Source organism: Alligator sinensis, unplaced genomic scaffold, assembly GCF_000455745.1.
Source record: "Alligator sinensis unplaced genomic scaffold, ASM45574v1 scaffold464_1, whole genome shotgun sequence".
In the NCBI taxonomy this organism is placed as follows: domain Eukaryota; kingdom Metazoa; phylum Chordata; order Crocodylia; family Alligatoridae; genus Alligator; species Alligator sinensis.
The window spans coordinates 224,815-242,883 of record NW_005842418.1 but is presented as its reverse complement, the minus strand read 5'-3'; the positions used below and the strand labels follow the sequence as shown (position 1 = coordinate 242,883).

The following is an 18,069-nucleotide window of genomic DNA, read 5'->3' as shown; positions in this document are numbered from 1 at the left end:
GGGTGTGGGCGCGCATACAAAAAAAACTGTGTGTGTGTGTGTGTGTGTGTGTGTGTGTGTGTGTGTGTGTGTGTGTGTGTGTGCTGTCTGAATCCAAAGTCTCATTATATTATACTCTTGACAGAGCTATTTTGAAGCCTTGTTTTCTGAATATTCGAAGTTTACATTAAAGATTTATAGGACTGGGCCCTAGCTTTTTCTCACCTTCCCATATCTCATGTACCTGAGGATGGGCAATGAAAGCATAAGCAGGCCATATCACAGCATCCATGGTTAAACAGAACTGTCTGCTGGTTCCTATGGAAATTTTGATTTAAAAGTGATATCATGGTCTAGCATATGATTTTTTTTTGTTCTGAAGTTCAATGAGGCCATCTGCTACTTAAACTTCTTGGAATGGATTGGAGTACGTAGTGCTATAGATTCTCAAATGGTCCAAATTATCATGGGCTTTCGAAGCACTACATCACTTTACATCAGATGAGAACTATACAGATCAGACTAACCATCCCCTCATACCCATGCTGCTGGGCAAAAGGTCTGTAAATATAGACATGTTCTTCTCTATTGAATGTGGAAACAGCCAGCCTCCTTCCACCTACAGGCTGGGGTTAGGAATGGAGATGGCTTTCATTCCAAAATGGCTAATGTGTCTTTAAATTATACATTCTGAAATGGAACATCAGTGACTGACTATTGTTTAGTATTTATTCACCTTATGGATATAGGTAACTCCATCTCCCTCTGCAAGGCCAATAGCTGAAGACAGACAAAGACCATAGGATGGACTGTAATTAGGATTCAGATTTATTTTATTAAGGACAGAAAAAAAATTAAATTAAGACTGTGCCTAATCATAAAAGAAAGAGCTCAAAACAAAAGGTGCACAAAGAAAGATCACATTCAACATAAACAGGTTCAGGAGAATTGCTCATCTGCTGCCCCATTGGCCTCACATCCATATGGAAAAAGGGGATATTTTTGGAGAGAAGGATTTAGAAGGCTAATCATCCTTGAAAAAATGTCAGTGGTTTTTGTGTGTATTCCTCTCCAGAGATTACTGAGCATCAGTGCTCTACCTAATAACATAAAGAAACAAGTGACAACACAAAAAGAAGGCATGATAGAAAACAGAATCATGGAAAAAATGGGCTGGAAAGGACATCAGGAAGTCATTTATTCCAACCCTGCACTCAAGTCAGGATTATCCCAGCTAATGATGTAAAGCAAGATCTCATTTTAACTTTATTGGACTTGAAAAATATCTCTGCAACTTTAAAAAAAATCTTTGACAGAAACAGAATGATTAAAAAACACTGTCAGTTGCCTCAGTCAGATGTCAGATGCATGGAAAACATCTATTCAAAAATTGCTGTAAAATATTCACTTGCTCAAAGGTCATAAAGAATGGAAAAGATTCTGCCATCAGTGTGTAAAAGACAGTGACTCCATTACATTAATGGAGCTAAGAGTTTATACTGGTATACAGAATAACACATTAATTATAATTGTGTAATGAATGCTGGGACTATGTATATGTATACAGTGATATCACGGGAGGCTGTGGGAGTGGGCATTGAAGACTGAAAATAGTGTATCACCACATTCTTTTCTGCTTCAATATATATTCATTATAATTGTTTGTTTCAGATTACCCACATCGCTGAATCTCCCTACTATTGTTAGCCTAATAATTAAGGTATACAGACCTAAATTTCTCTTTCTGTTACAGCAGTGTGAATCTAAAATAACTTTACATCTATCGATGGAGTTATTACAGATTTACACTCAGGTGAATAAAGGGAAAATATTAACTAAGAATCTTCAGAGTCAATACAGGAACTGTTCTTGTAATGTTCTACATTTCAGCTCTGGAGGCAACCAGGCAGCCAGCCAAAAAATACTTTAGGATGCTGTAATAAAAAAGCAAGCATGAAGAATGACTGAGAAATACAAGCCATAGACAACTCTCAGCCAGACTTCTAGCTTTATGCATATTTATTGCTCCCCTTGTGACCAGTCCAGAGTTGGGATTACCTGGGCTACTGATTCTTGCATCACTGAAATTATCTTTATGACATCACTGCATACAACCAACCACAATCTCTTGAGTGTCTGTCACCAAGGCATTGGATGGCAAGCTGATTAAAGAGCAACACCAAGTAAGTACTTCAGGGTATCTTATATTGGTCAGATACTTGCCTTATATTTGGCCAGATTTTTAGCTGGTGTAAATTGGTTTAGCTCCAATAACTGACAGAGAGTCAGCTCCTCTGTGTATTTGATGCTATCCTAAATAGAAAATTAGTAGTTCATTAGTTACTTGCTTTTTGTCCCAAAGGTATAACATATTACCATTTTAAACACAGTAGAGGATCAGCCCCTTTCTGTATATGGTATAATACCGAAAAAGAAAGCAACATACTACAGTTGTAACCAAGGAGAGGATTCGGGCGATACCTAAAAATACAATTATTCATTACAAACACCTTTAAAACAATCTCTTTCAAAAAATGAGCAGAAACAAAATACACAGTTCTTGATTATTAGATAAAAGGGTGGGGTGTTTAACACTGGTTTAACATTGGTGGTGTTGGATATTTTTACATGTGCTCCCAGCGCAACACTGGGTGCTTTAATTTGTGAGCCACGTTAATTAAAAGTGCCTGCACATCATGTGTATCAGAGTTGCCGTGTGCTCTCATGCTGGTGGTGGGCTGGTGGGGTAGGGCTAAAAAATGGTGGTGGGGTGCTTTGAACCAAAGCTCACCAGATATGTTTCATTTCAAAGCACCACGCTGCCATTTTGTCAGTACAGAGATGTGCAGCGATACTGATACACGTGACGTGCAAAGCTGCCAGAACACATCAATTTCTGTGCTCCAACAGACTCGATTAATTGAGTCTGCTCCCCGCATGTGTGTGGGATCCCCTTGGTTTTTATTTGCACGCAGCAGTGTAAATCAAGAGTGACTCCTTCTAATTAAATTGCATTATGTCATTGTAAAGTGAAAATGAAATCATAATCAGATCTCCTTTCATTTAAGTTAAAGATTTTATGCATTTAAAGTTCTTAGATGTCACCACTTAAAGACAATGGTACACATTTAATGAATTACAAATTATTGCGTTTTTAAATAAATAATTTTGTTTCATAGTTAAGTTCAGAAACGCTTATCTTTAATTCAACTATTCATGACAAAAACAAAAAGTGTATCTGTCTACTTTGTGTTAAAAAAGTACGTGTAAATTTACACAAAATTTCACTCCCAGTGACACTGGTATAAAGGCATCACTCCGCTGAATTCAATAGAATTTCATCTAACAAGTACCATCTTGCTGCGGAGATTTTACTCCGCAACACCACATGTGAAGATGCTGACGTGGCTGGCTGGGGCGCAAGGCTGCTTCACTGCAGGGGCTGCCTGCCAGTTATTCCTGTATTGTGGCATCCTTGTGCTCCATCCAGCTCCTCCACACCAACTGAACCAGGCTGAAGCAGCCCAGGGCTGGCAGGCTGACCCCCCAGACCTACTGCCAGCCAGGGCTGCTCTGACCCGGCACAATGTGCTGCAGTCCCAGGAACATGTTCAAATGGTGCACCCTGAAGCAATGAACCCCCTCACAATAAGCACTGGAGTTTATTGCTTCTAATTAATTGCACATGTAGCCACACCCATTAAGAGTGATATCTGATTTTAAATACTCCAGGTGCTATACTTGACATTGTTCCCCCCCAACTATGCATACCAATAAATGGATTATAAACAACTTATCTCCTAAATTTAATTTTACCAGACATTCTTCCAAGAATGCACAATATTTATCAGGTGTTTAAACTGATTTCATTATTAATGGTGTTAATTCTGTATCCCACAATGTTCCTCTGCAGAAGTGCTTACTGAGCCTTCAGTTTCATTTTTCATCTGATGAATTACTAGCAGGCTAAGCCGAGTTTGAACCACAGACCCCACCCCCTTGAGGGTGCAGCTAAGTGACAAGATGATTTATTTTGAGGATGGCAAGTGGTTAAATGAAAACAGTTCTTTACCTGTACAGCCCTCTTCCACCTCCTCCTCCCAACAGAAAAAGCTTAACCAAAGCCTTTGGAAGGAGAATCAGATCCTCCGGGAGGAGAATCATGTCCTTCGTCAGGAAAACAGGGCTTGTCGTGTGGAGAACAAGGCCTTCCACCAAGAGAATCAAACCATTCGAGAAGAAAATAAGATCCTCTGGGAGGAGAACAAGATCTTCCAGGAGAGGAAAAAAAACTTAGAGAAACAAAGTGTTCTTGAAAAGCAGGAAAATGCCCTCCGAAAACAAAACAAGGCCCTTCGGGAAGAGATTATAGCTCTGAAAAAGCAAGAAATAGCCTTTGCAATGGAGGAAAAAGCACTTCAGCACGAAATTATGGCCTTGTGGGAAGAGAACAAGGCCTTCCAAGAGCAGATCAAGGTTCTCCATAAGGATGACAAAGCCCTCCGTGAAGAGGAAAAGGCACTTCGTGAGGAGAAAATTGCACTCCATGAGGAGAAACTATCTATCCAGGAGGAGTACAAAGCTCTTACGGAGGAGAATACTGCCCTCAATAATGAGAAGAAAGCCCTGCTGGAGGAAAACAAAGCCCTTCAGGACTTGAACAAAGCCCTCTGTGGGGGGGAATAGAACAATTTAGGGAAAAAAAGACTTTGGCAGGAGGAAGAAGGAGGACAAAGTTGTAGCCAGAGGTTATGGGCCAGTTTGTAGACTAAGAAAGCAATGTAAGCACAAGGGTAAAAACTGGGTGTTTGGCTTAGTGTTGAGACATTGTAATTTCAGTTGTGTATCAGCATACTTGAGCCTAGAAACCTAATAAAATCCTGCTGGAGGAGGTGTAGAAAAGATGGTTTCAGATTGTTGTATTTGTTGTAGTATGGGCTGGGGTGGTGCAGGTTCTAAGGTGCATGGGTGACAGCCTAAGAGATCAGACGTTTGAGGCCATAACAAAGATGTTGGTTGTGGCTGTGTTGGCATAAGGACATGGGCAGGAGGGCTGTGCAAAGCTTTGGTGGCTGATTTGATTTGGAGGAGATTTGGGCCAATTTGACGACTGAATCAAAACAACTGCAGACACTCCCTCTGCCTGAAGAAGAGTGTGTACACCCAAAAGCTAGCAAAGAAGAATTTTTCCAACTGTTTGAGTTGGTTTAATAAAAGGCCATAACAGAAATACTCGTAGTGCAGCCTATCAGATTCCAGTGAAATCTGTGAATTCTGCTAAATGCCTTGTCACAAGGACAATACTTATTGTAGTCTTGTTATAGGTGTGTATATTCCTTTTTATTTATACCTGACTGAATACTATGAAAAAAATCATCATTTGCTTTCTACAAATGTGTTTCAGTGCTGACATTCAAAACAGTGGGCTTTTAATGAAAAATTGGAGACTATTCATGGAATGTCAAGGTTAATTTAATAAATACTGAGGACAATGGGTATAGGTTACTTTTTGCCACCTTCCATTCTTCACTCATCCTCTACTGAAACTAAGAGAATACATTGCCACATGCTTTATAGCAAGGCAGTCTAACTCATTAGGTTGGGGGATCAGCTGTGGACAGCAGAGCTTCTCATGGGATGGATGACCTACTTTCAACAGTTGGATGGGTTACACCTACACTAATCCCCTTGTGTTGACTGAATCATTACCAGGGATCCTGGTTTTCTTTGATTAAAAAATAAATCCCCAATTTTTGGATCCCATGATTAAAATAAAACACCATTTTTTTTTTTTTACCGGAGAAAACTACCACCTGTCTGACTGTCAAAAGCCATCCTTAAGACTCCCAACCTGGAAATTCAGGGGGGGAAGACATCAATGTGGAGACAGCATTAACCCCCCAGGTGCTGGCTCCACCAACACAGCAGCTCTGGAAGCTAAGGGGGTTATTGTTACCACTTATCCCTGCCACAGAACTTCCAGCCACACAAGCTATGATTTAACCACTTGCATACCACATGCAGACACAGGACAGCCCTGCTTTATAGGAAGTGCAAGAAATGCTGTAGTGAATGCTAATGTAACATGCTATATATTGGGAAATACCACAGGGCACAAAGTCTAACACTTCCATTGAAATATTATGGAAGCTAGAGGTATGCACCCATACTGTTTTCCAATCAATGAATTAGTCTACATGTTATCTTTTGAACTTCCACAGTACTCTGGATGCCCATCCAATAGATCAGTGGTCCACAAGCATAGGAATTTGAAGGGTAATAGACTAATGACATTTTGAAAAACAGTATTCATACATTCCATGAGTGTATAATGTAAGTACCAGGATATCTGCAATCTTGCCAAATGGTTAGACTAGTGAGGAAGGGCAGGAGACAAACCACAGGCTGAGTTAGGGATCAGAGACCAAGGTACCAGATCCAAAAGGAAATCCAGGAGTAGAGTTCAAATCACAGGCCAAGTCTAGCTTCAAAAGTCAGAAGACAGTGGCTGGACCCAAATTAGCCAGAAGACAAAGCAGAAGTTGGACCATACCAGGTTCAGAACTGGAGTCAGAGTATACTAGGATTCAGAAACAGAATCAGGATGAATCAGGAGTCAGAGAATGAATTGCCAGATTCAAAGGCAAAATCCTGAAAGGCAGGGGGAGGGAGGCAGGGGAGGGAAGAGTCCAGGACCAAAATCAGCAGAGGCAGAAGTCAGATCAGAAAACAAAGAGCACCAGATCTGAGAGCTTTACAAGAATAGACCTCCAAAAAGAACTGTTCACCAGGGATCCTGGTTTTCTCTGATTTAAAAAAAATCCCAAATTTTCACTTTAAAAAAAGGAGCCCCAAATCCACAATTTCCACAATTAAAATGAATTATCTACCCATCTATCTAGCTATTTTATATTATATATCTCGATATAGATATAGATGTAGATCTATTAGTGGTGTTTCATTTAAATCACAGAAAAGTGTGTATTTGGGGTTACATTTTTAACTGAAAATTGGGGATTTTTTTAAATCAGAGAAAGCCAGGATCCCTGCTGTTCACTGACCTGCAACCTGCTGCCAGAGGTAGAACTACATGGGTGGCTTCAGCTGCCAATCTAGAGGCCCTAACAATAGGCAGCTAAACCGTTAGCTGGGATAGGGCTGCCAGTCAGAGCCCCCAGGCAAGTGTGGCCAATTAGGCAATTAGCCCAGGCTAGACTGCCTGTTAGGGCCTCTGACATAAGGTTTGTATTTGCTGGGGAAGGAGAAATAGTGAGAGAGAGAGAATTATGGAGTAAGGTGAATGTCTTTTCAAAGCATGCAAAAGAAATTCAAGTAGCAACAAATAGGCTATAGTACTTTAGGAGAAAAAAGAAAAAGAATGAAAAAAAGGAAAAAAGGGGCACTGAGTAATGTTTAACTGAAAGGGTAGCCTTTACAAAACTTATAGTTTATGGTCACATTTACTCAGAATTTCAGCGCATGATAGCAACTTAGCAGGATTGTGTGTTGGCGATGATCATTTTCTGTTTAGAAAACAGCATTTCATTTGTAATTAATTACAAGGTTATTTCTATTCTGGGTCTCTATATTTAAATAATGAAGAAATATGGTGTTCTAATTTGTCTTTATAACATTAATAAGATTACATTTACGTACATACAGAGAAATTAATTAGTTTCCATAAATACATTATGTTTAAAACAGTAAATTATCATGTGTAATTGGGGACTTCAAGAATGATTAACAGTGTTTGAAAGTGTTTTAAATGGGCTGTTTATTTCTTTTGAAAAATTAAATAACTTTGTGGCATTAGCAGCAAAGATGAAGTTTTATCCTAATGTATATGAACAGCAATATACTGAATGTAATGTGTTGTTGTTACTAAGGGCTGATCCTAATAGATGATAAGTATCCTTTTTTGGGTAGTGAGCATCTTCACATCCAGTCTTTCAACATGTTCTCCTTGTAATGGTATTGCCTGTTTTTTTGTTTTGTTTTGTTTTGTTGTTGTTTTTAATTATTTGGAAGGAACCAGTCATGAAGGGCTGGGAACATTGTCCATAGAGGCACTGGAGTGAAGCTGAGACAGGGGGAGGCAGGGAGGGAGACAAACTTTTTAAAAACTTTATTACAAAAATATTAAACACAAAAAAGGTGAAAGTGCAAAAGTAGGCAGCCCTCCCAGGAGCTGAGCATGAAACACTTATCAGCAACAAAAACATGACATCACAGAGATTGAAACTGCATCTCCTTCATGGGGTTACACATTTAGGACTAGCTGTCTATTTTCCACCTTGCAGAACGCCCCCTCAATGACCCAGCACAACACAAAGGCTGGTTCACATTTTGTTACAAAAAGTGTCTATATTCAAATATGAAGTGTGCCTGGACCAAAATATGGAAGAGTTGGAAGGTGTTTCAGAGCTGCTCCCAGTGAGCTAATTTTTGCAGCTTTTTGGAGTCTTGGCCAGACCCAGCAGGAAATTGGACAGGAAGATCACAGTTCCCTCGGCCACTTGGTTTGCGATCAAGAATAGCCTTGGAGAAGTCCAAGTCTTGTGTGCCAAAGAGGGTGCTGAGGGTGGCAAAGAACAGCTGTACCTGGGGCAGTCCAGGAAGGCATGTAAAAGAATCATCTGCTCCTCACAGAAAGGGCAAGATGCCAATACCACTGGGTCTAAGTGGTGGACAACATTGCTCGTCGCCATAGCAGTTCTCTTAGCCTATGGGCAGCTTGTACAGGGTGTGCCAGGCTGGACAAGCTTGCTTTGGGTTTTGCTGTCGGGAGGTACCATTTCAAGGGAGAGAAAGAGATGCTTTAGGGAAAATACTGGGTTTGTCCCTATTGTAATTAAGGTTCTAGATCAATTCTAAATCAATGTTAAATCTCAAAAAACTTTTCCTTGAGATTCTTTCCATTGGCACATGACACCTCTGACAGAGCTGAGCCTTTAAAATGTTAGGGGAAAATGCAAAATATTAAATCATTCTTAGTATATTTAGATGAAACAGGTATATGGAGATAACTAGAACATTAAAACTTTAAAATCCAAAGGCCCCTAGTGTGATTTTTTTTTTAAGGTAGCTAATGGTATGAAAAGCAAAGATTGAACTGTTTACTAATAGATACCATTAAATGTCAGGGAAAGGTTGAAATAACTAGATTGAGAGAATTAGGTATGCTTAGTTTGGAGAAAAGGAGATTACAAGGTGGGGGGCATGACATCAGCTTTCAAATACTTGAATGGCTGCCATGACAAAAATGGAGAGCAACAATTCTTCCTGGCTATAGGGGGCAAGACATAAAGCAATAGACTTAAACTGCAGTAAAGAAAATTTGGATTGGATTTCAGGGGAAAGGGAGAAAACCATAATTGTCAAAACAGTAGGGAAATGAAACAAGTTTCCCCAGGAAGTTTTAGAATTTCCTTCACTGGAAGTATTCAAGAGGAAACTAGACAGGCTTATGTCCAGAATGGTTTTAAAATTGTGCAACCTGCATAGAATAGATGAGCTTTAAAGCCTTTTCCAACCCTAAGATTCAATGAGAAAAGGGAAATTCTCAAAGGTGACAGTGAGCAGTCCAGCCTACATGTTCCTACAGTTGCAGATACCCAGATAATGATATTAGGTATGGAAACTACAGATACATTTCCCTGTCCACAAATCTCTTCAACTCCATGTGCATTGGGCCCCCAACTAATTTTGCTCAGGGTTTGCAGGATACAATCCCACTAACATTAGATAGATAGATAGATAGATAGATAGGCAGCTAGGCAGCCAGGCAGCCAGGCGTGTGTATATACAGGGTCTTCATAAGTCCTTGTGCACTTTTAAACTTTAATAACTTAGGTTGTACTCGAGGACTTTATGAAGAACCTGTATGTAGATGTCATAATCTTATGCCAGTAAGTCATGTATAAAGACTTCACATTCATAAAGAACTCAACACGCAGGTAGCCAATGTTCAGTGGAAAGCTGAGTAATTTCATCCTGGGTAGATGGCACTTGTAGATGATACAAAGATTAAAGGCATAGTAAAACTAAAGCAAGGCCCAGCTTCAGTCCACAGACCAGAATCAGGGCCCTAGGCTAACAGTGATGATGACACGCAAACAAATGGAGCAAAAGGAAAATTGAATTTAACATGAGAACTTGGAACTTCTTATTCTGTGTGTATATCCTTCCACAATCAGTGTCCCATTATTCCTATTCATGGGTGCCGCAGGGCTGTCTTACACATAACAATGTGGGCCTGAAGGACTGAAAGGTAAGAATCCCTCCCCTTTCATTCCAGGTTTTCTTCCTGCTCCTAGCCCCTCTGGAGCTTCCCCTGACCTTTCCCCAACCCCGGACTCCTGCCCGTCTCTCACCTCCCTGCCCCCACCCCTACCTCCTGACTTCCCTCATCCCTAGGTCATTATTTACTTGTGGTTGCCCACAATGTCGGCCCCAGATGAGCAGGCAGGGAAGGGTTAACCTATCTGCCTGGCCACTGCTGCTGCCAGGCTACTGCTTTTCTGGCCCAGAGAGTAATTCTTTCTGTGCTGCACTGAAGCTCCAGGAGGCTGGCAGCAGAGCACACAAACCCAAGCAACCTGAACATCAAGAACAGCAGCAGACAGGAGGCCAGCTGGGAATATCCATACACCCCTGTGGCTCAGGAAAAACAGTGGGTACTTGAGTTAGGAATTTTTAATTGGGAAGAAGATCCTTTCTCTCAGATTCCTTCTACTGGTATGTCAGTGAAACAAATGGAATCCTTCTGTACAACAGAACAAGGAGAGGGGATGGAGGAAAATAATCCAAGGAGACTTCACAGGATGTCCAGACTCCATGGAAGTGTCAAGGTGGGGTGGATAAAAAATGAAAATTTGACTTCTTACCAGGAGATAGGAGTGCAATAACTATATAATTTACAGTAGTCTCAAAACTGTTCTGGTTACAAAGCGTTTTGGTTTCCATTTAACTTCTGACTTTCAGGACTTCACCTGCACCAGTCCTATTTGTGTTTAAAAGTTGTGCTATAATGTATTATTTATACACCTGAAGGAAATTCTATAATTCTTTTCTTGACGATAGAGACAGTGACAACTCCCTCTACCCCTTCTCTTACCTTTTACACCTTGCTTGAGCTTTAGCTCAAGTTGTGACAGCTCTTGGTTTTGGCTCAGGAGATTCCCAGTTCAAGTTCTAGTATACTCACCAACACAACTGTCAACAGTCATTACAACAAGGATAGACAGTACAGTAGTAATATAACCCTTTTACTATTACTGTGTCGAGCAGGCAAATGACATGTTTCATATTCTGGATTAGAGTGATTCTAGGTTATAATACTGGCATAAAAGTGAGCAATCAAAAATATAAATTGCACAGTGTGAAAATGATGTACAGTATTTTACATAATCAGAGGAAAGAGGTAGATACATGCTGAGTCATTTAAAACAAAAATAAGCAAGACTCTTGGACATCTTCTGTATGAAATAATCCTGATTTATATATAATGGTGTCAACAAAATAATTTATGATAACAGACAAGGTGGTCTCTAACCCAAATTACTGTATTTACTCAATTCTGAGATGAGGTTTTTCCCCCTCATTAAAGATTGGGGAAAAGCCCCTTGTCTTATATGAAGGTGGTGGGGGGCCCCAATCAAATATGAAGGTGGTTGGGGCAGGTGGCTACTGTGGCTTGGGCCCCAGCCTCTACTCAGGGTTGGGGTCAGATTGGAGGTCAGGGCCATAGCTGCAGCTGCTGCCTGGGAGCAGTGGCTGGTGGCAAAGAGTAGGGAAGAGAGGCTGGGGGACAGTGGAAAGCAGAGGCGAGGGGGAAGCAGGTATCAGAGGCTGGAGGAAAGTAGGGAGCAGAGGCTACAAAGAGGTAGGTAGAGGTAATAGGGGGCAGGCACAAGGAGGGGACAAGCTGCTGGACTTCCCCACAATGGGGCTTGGGAAAGGAACTCGGTCCAGCTAGGCTGAGTTCCCCTCCCCAGCACAGCCATCAGGCTGGGAAACTGAATGAACAAGCCTGATGGCTGCACTGGGGATGGGAGGTCAGCCCAGCTGGGCTGAGTTTGTTTCCCTGAAACTCATCCGAATGAACTCAGCCCAGCTGAGCCAAGTTCCCCTCCCCAGATAAATGATTGGGCTGGGGAAATGGGCTGGGGGCAAGCTGCCGGACCTCCCCACAGTGGGGCTGGGGAAGGGAACTCAGCCAAGCTGGGCTGAGTTCCCTCCCCAGCACAACCCTCGGGCTTGGGAAATGAATGAACAAGCCCAACGGTCATGCTGGGGAGGGGAACTCAGCCCAGCTGAGCTGAGTTCATTTCCCCAGCCTGAGGGTTGTGCTGGGGAGGGGAATTCAGCCTAGCTGGACTGAGTTCCCTTCTCCAGCCCCATTGTGGGGAAGTCCAGCGGATTGCCCCCAGCCCAGTTAACCAGCCTGATCATCACGCTGGGGAGGGAAACTTAGCCCACCTGGGCTGAGTTCATTCCTCAGCCCATCTGGCTGAGTTCATTTGGATGAGTTTCAGGGAAACATCGACACAGCCTCAAAACAGCACTACTGTTTCAATTAAATGAAATGGAACAGCAGTTTTGAATCAAAATGAAATTTGAAACAAAATGCTGTTCCGTCAAAACCTCGAAACACAAGTCAAAATGGAACAGTGCTGCTTTGCACAGCCCCAGTGCCTAAGAACTTTGCAAGAGAGGCAACAAAAAGTTTACAGAGGGTGTAATAGCTTTTCCAAATGGAGGGTATGCTGTACACAATGCATGCTTTTTACTGGTGGATTTAAACTGTAACTAGAGCCCCCATTGCAGAGCCCCCCAGGCTCTGGCTGCTATGGAACCATAAAATCTGAGGGAGGGGAAAGCAGCTGCTGAGAAGCTGCAGGAGAGCTACACCAGCCTGGAGAGAGGGGCAGAGACTCATCCCCTCCTTCCCCTCAAGGCAGAGGGAATAGAACTGAGGCTTGCTGGGGAGCAGACTTCAGGACTGAGGAGAGCCTGAGTCATCCCAGGAGAAACTGATTCCCCATCCAGAATCGGAGCTGTGCAACAGGGACACAGAGGGAAACTAAAGAAAATAAGCCTATTACCTGCAGTGGCTAACTGAAGACTTGTTTTTGCTGAGTTACTAAGAAAGAGCAAAGAGTCCATCTTCCCCAGAGCAGCAGAAGCCTTGCCTCTTCTACCTAGTGGTGGAACATAATTAAAGCTATTGCCATTTATTGTTATGGGAAGGGGAGTGTTACCAGAGGAAAATCAACTGGCTTATGGGAGGTGGGGGGATGTTTTAAAGTGTTATAACCAGGTGAATGTAATCACTGAGGTTGTTTGATGCAAGTGGGACCACCCAGTGTGGTGGAATTATTTATCTATTGTTGCAATTGTAAATTGTATTTAAATTGTTGGTTTTATTATTAACTATTGATATGTGTATGTGTGTGTATTTATTCTCTTCATTAATCATTTCTTTTCTGTATATAGTTGTATATAATAAAGAAACCCATTTGTTTATTGGAATTAAAGTCAATTCTTGAGCAGTGAGGTTGAAGCATACACCTCTCCAAGGGGTGTATCAGTCAGCAGGCCTGCTTGGGGGAGTTTCCAGGGCTATTGACACCCTGAGGATCCAGAATCTGGCATATCACCCAGCCTAGCATGCTGGCAAGGTTTACCAAATTTAATTATTGGGGAGTCATCTCAAATTCAGGGCCATCTTATATTCAAGTAGATACAATACTAATACTGAGTAGGCATAGGTTGGAATTCTCAGTGGGTGTATCTACAAAGATGCTTTACTGTGCATTAAATTAATCTAATGCACAGTAAAGTATCACCATCTACACATGTGCAGCAATTCCTGCACAGCAGATTAGTCTATTTGGCTTTTTTCTAGTACTGGTTGATACAGGTACAAATTTGCTCCTGATGGGTACATTTTCAGATTTGTGCAGGACTGCAGTTAAATGTGCCTGAATTTTATATGCAGAAAATTCAGGCACATTAATTGCACATGTAGATATACCCAGTGTGCATGATTATAAATTGTTCTGTGTTGTTAATAAAATGTGATTCTTCGTAAAGGGAGTTATTTTATTAGATATGGTCCCATGTCATGCAGCGTAGAACTGAATACAGTTGCAAACTTTCTCAAAGCTCATGCTTTCCAAATTAGAATTTGCTTCATTCTTTGGGAAGAAGACAGTTGCTTAGCCAAAGTTTTGAAGTGGTGTTATTGGATTTTAGGGTTTGGATGCATGTCATTTTAAAATTTATTATTTCCATAGCTCTCAAGGCTATTAAAAACCATGTATTTAATTCACTGCTTGAAATACACCCAAAATTTCATATTTTAATGTGTATTTTGGATCTATAAACCCACTGAAACAACAATGTCCATAAGAAAGTAGAAATTTGGGGAATATCTCAGCAGCTGACATCTATTTTCAAATGCTTTGTTGAGCCATCACCATATAGTCTCAACATTTTAAAAATAGATATAGATAAATCATTAGCCAAATTTCCAACTTTGATTGCAAAACTAACTTACGTAAAACCATATCTCACTATGTAAGTAAAAGACCCGAATTAAAGAGATGCTAAACACACTTAAAGCCCCTATATGTCAGTAAATTTTGCAGGTGCTGAGCAGCTTTGAAATAAGGAACAACTACACTATCTAACTCGAAGTTCAGTGTAGAACTCTGGAAACTCTGAGATATGTACATTATGTATTCCACCTCTTCCCTCGATGACTATTGATTTTTCCTATCTTTTTATATAGATGCTCACTAGCATTACAGAAGTGTGATCCAAATAATTTTTTTAAATATGTCTGATACATATTAATGAGTTTTTCTATCCTTGTATGTTCAAACAATAAAGGTTCCAACATTTAGTATATGGACTTTAAACATGAACAATACATTGTCCATCAGTCTGGGGAATTAGGGCAGTACCCCAGATTTATCTCTTAGTAGAAAGAAATAAGAATGCTTTTCATCTAACTTATCCTGGGACACTGCTGGGATAGTCAATGAATAGCACTATTTCTATTGAATACAAAGAGTATTTTTTCTTATAATTAATGAGTCATAGATATTTTAAGCACTGCAATTCAAGGACAGAAAGCTATTAGATTTAGAGGAAGAATGGGAGAAAATAATGAGATCAGAAGGGTGAGCTATTTTTGTACCTGTGAAAGGTTGTTATTCTAATTCAATATTTATCATACTGTAACAACTTTAAAATGGGAATCTACAGAAAAGATTCTTAGGTTGCGATACCATCTGGGAAGTATAGTTCAAGAGAAGTACATGAAGAAAGTAATGTAATTAGAAAATATGTTTGTAAAAACACAGATTTTTTTAAATCAATACAAAAATAAAAACAGATGGTAAGTTTTCATAAGATACTTTTAAATTGACACCTTAGGCTGCTTACAAATGTAGAAAAAAGAAAAACACCACAGCACTCTACTTTCAGCTCTGCACACTCTGTACCAACCACAGCGCATGCCCAGAAGCGGTATCAAATTAATTGGCCCTGTCTCACTCAACATCTGTATGGATTGAGTGCTTCAATGGAGAGTTTTGGTGCTTTTATCCAATAGCTGATTGAATCAAATTAATTTGCAGAGTCCCCAATTATACATGATAATTTACTATGTTTTAAACATAATTTATTTATGGAAACTAATTAATTTGCTAAAAAGCTCCGCTGAAGCGCTCAATCTATACAGACGCCGCAGACCCGGGTTGAACTAATGCGCTGCCTCTTCCATTAAAGTGCTGTTTTCGGGGGGGGGGGTTACATTTGTCAGCACCAGTGATGACTAAATCCTGTATTTCTTTAAACCAATAGAGTAAATTAATTTACACTGCAGCAGGATGGTACTTGTAAACACAAGTATCCTGCTGCGGACTTTTTTACTCCACAGCAGTGCTCGTGTCGATTTTACTCCAGCAGGCTGCAGCACAAGGGTGCTTCAGCGTGGGGCCTTCCTGCCGGCTAGCCCCACACTGAAATATTCTCGTGCCCCAACCAGCCACTTTGCAGCATCTTGAGCCAAGGGGAGTAGCGCTGGGCTGGGCTGGCAGGCTGATCCCCTGGGTCCCTTGCCTGCTGGGGCAGCCCTGATCTGGGCGCATGTTCAAATAGCACCCCTGGGAGAAATAAACTCCAGAGCAATTGACTCCAGAGTTTCTTCCTGCACATTCATCACATGTATAGACACACCCAGTGAAGAGAATAGTAAGTAAATATTAAAGATCCTTGGTCCACTAAGATTTTTTCATGCTGTGTAAGTACTAATTAGACACGAAGCACATTCAGCACACATTTAATTCCCCTTTTGGCACGAGTGGTATTTGGACCACTTCCATGAATATCAGATTGTGCTCGTCTTTGAACCATTCACCGACCCTTCTGAGCATGATCAAAGTGATATGATGTGGTCACTTACACTCTGTTGTAATCCTGTTCCACCTAGGACATACATAGCTTCATTAAAGCACTGGAATACTAGTTGCAGAAAAAAACACAACTATCAACTGCTTGATGAAGAGGGTGAGGGGACAGCCCTCCTACCTATTAGTCCAACAGACTTGTAATTAGGACTCTTGCCAAAGTAGTTGAAGTCTCAGGTTCTAGGCCCCTATCCTAGCAATTGATGGTTAAAAAATACATCTCCCACTTCCTAGCGAAGTTTCCTAGCTACAGGCTGCAAACTAGGCAGTTCCAAGACCAGCCTCCACCCCTTTCATAGTTGGAATAACTGCTATTGCTTTTTATCATTTGAGTAGTTTGCTACAATCTGCCCAAATGGGCAATGTCTGTAGCTAAAATTAGCCTCTTAAGTGATACTGACACATCCATGGGTAGAGTTAGATTTAGCTAAAATAGCTAAATATGGCCATGGATATTCCCCCTTAACCACAACAACATTTTATTGGCAGAAGGCTGAAGTGTTGGCTCTGTTGCACAAGGCTCATCAACATTTTCTGAGATCAGGGTGTGTGAAAACATAACTCAGCTTCATTATTCATCTATTGGTATAAATTAGAGCTATCCTCCTGCTGTGTAACTTGTACCAGGCACCTAACTCAGGATGAAAAAGGACAATTTCCTGATGCCTCTTTCTACCCCTTCTTCCATGGCACCTACTCACTGCCTGAGCAGGGTGGGAAATCTGCTCAAAGACATGATTTTTTTTTTCCAGATTTTATTCTGTTGCATGATTTTCCCATGCTATGACCTACCTCCCTATATGTTGCACATACTATCTTTCATTAAGCATCTTACACTATTTTGCAAATATTAAGTAATTATTTTAAACAGCACCTCTTTAAGGAGACATTGTTATATCTATTTGACAAGTGGGCAAACTGAGGCACAAAGAGAAAGGAAGTGACTTCTTATGACAGAATTACCCCATGACAGGGTAGGAATGGGGCACAGGAGTTATTATTTCAAGTAATTTGTTTTAATCCTAAAATAAACATTGTCCCATTTTAGTACAAAAAATTCTCAGTACAGTACACAAAAAATATTCCATGTTCCTTTTTAGTATTCCAGGAGTTAAAAGGTGGGGAATCACAGCCAACACACTTTAACAGGAATCTGCAGACCAAATGCCAACACCAGACATGTTTGCACTCACACTAAGAATACTACATCCAGAATAAAACAATGTAGGGATATATGTATAGGGATTAAGTTAAAGTTGTCATACATTTCTTTAAGACTTACATTCTCACAGGCTAAGTGTTTAAAGGGGAGCTTAGAAGGGATATAGGGCCTGCCACAAACAGTCATCTTATTCACCTGATAGGACAAACTGATTCAAACCAGTTTCTGAAGCATGAAAGTGACCCTGAAAGAGGTGGAGTGAAGAGTGGAGGACAGGCCTTGTAGCAACCCTCACCATTCATTAGCTAGCAGCATTGTTTGATCACAGAGGTACCTATTCTTCACTTTCTGCTGCTCTTCTGCCTTAATCTCTATTGTAGGCCAGCAAAAAATAAGCATCCCTATACTGACGGCATCTCTGAGAAACAAATCTACTCCTCATTCCTG

The 18,069-nt window shown here is 40.8% G+C and overlaps 1 protein-coding gene across 1 annotated transcript; it reads left to right on the top strand.

Moving 5' to 3' along the window:
• The first annotated feature begins 2,095 nt into the window (after positions 1–2,095).
• LOC102370086 (spermatid-associated protein-like) lies at positions 2,096–4,824 on the top strand. The gene is made up of 2 exons (XM_006030077.1): positions 2,096–2,162; positions 3,893–4,824. Exon 2 carries the CDS (start codon positions 4,003–4,005, stop codon positions 4,663–4,665), a length of 663 nt encoding a protein of 220 aa, XP_006030139.1. The 5' UTR covers positions 2,096–2,162; positions 3,893–4,002; the 3' UTR covers positions 4,666–4,824.
• The last annotated feature ends 13,245 nt before the right edge of the window (positions 4,825–18,069 follow it).

What these genes read in the sequence shown, in the direction of transcription:
- LOC102370086 (XM_006030077.1), top strand. Translation starts at nt 4,003, where the DNA reads ATGATTTATTTTGAGGATGGCAAGTGGTTAAATGAAAACAGTTCTTTA.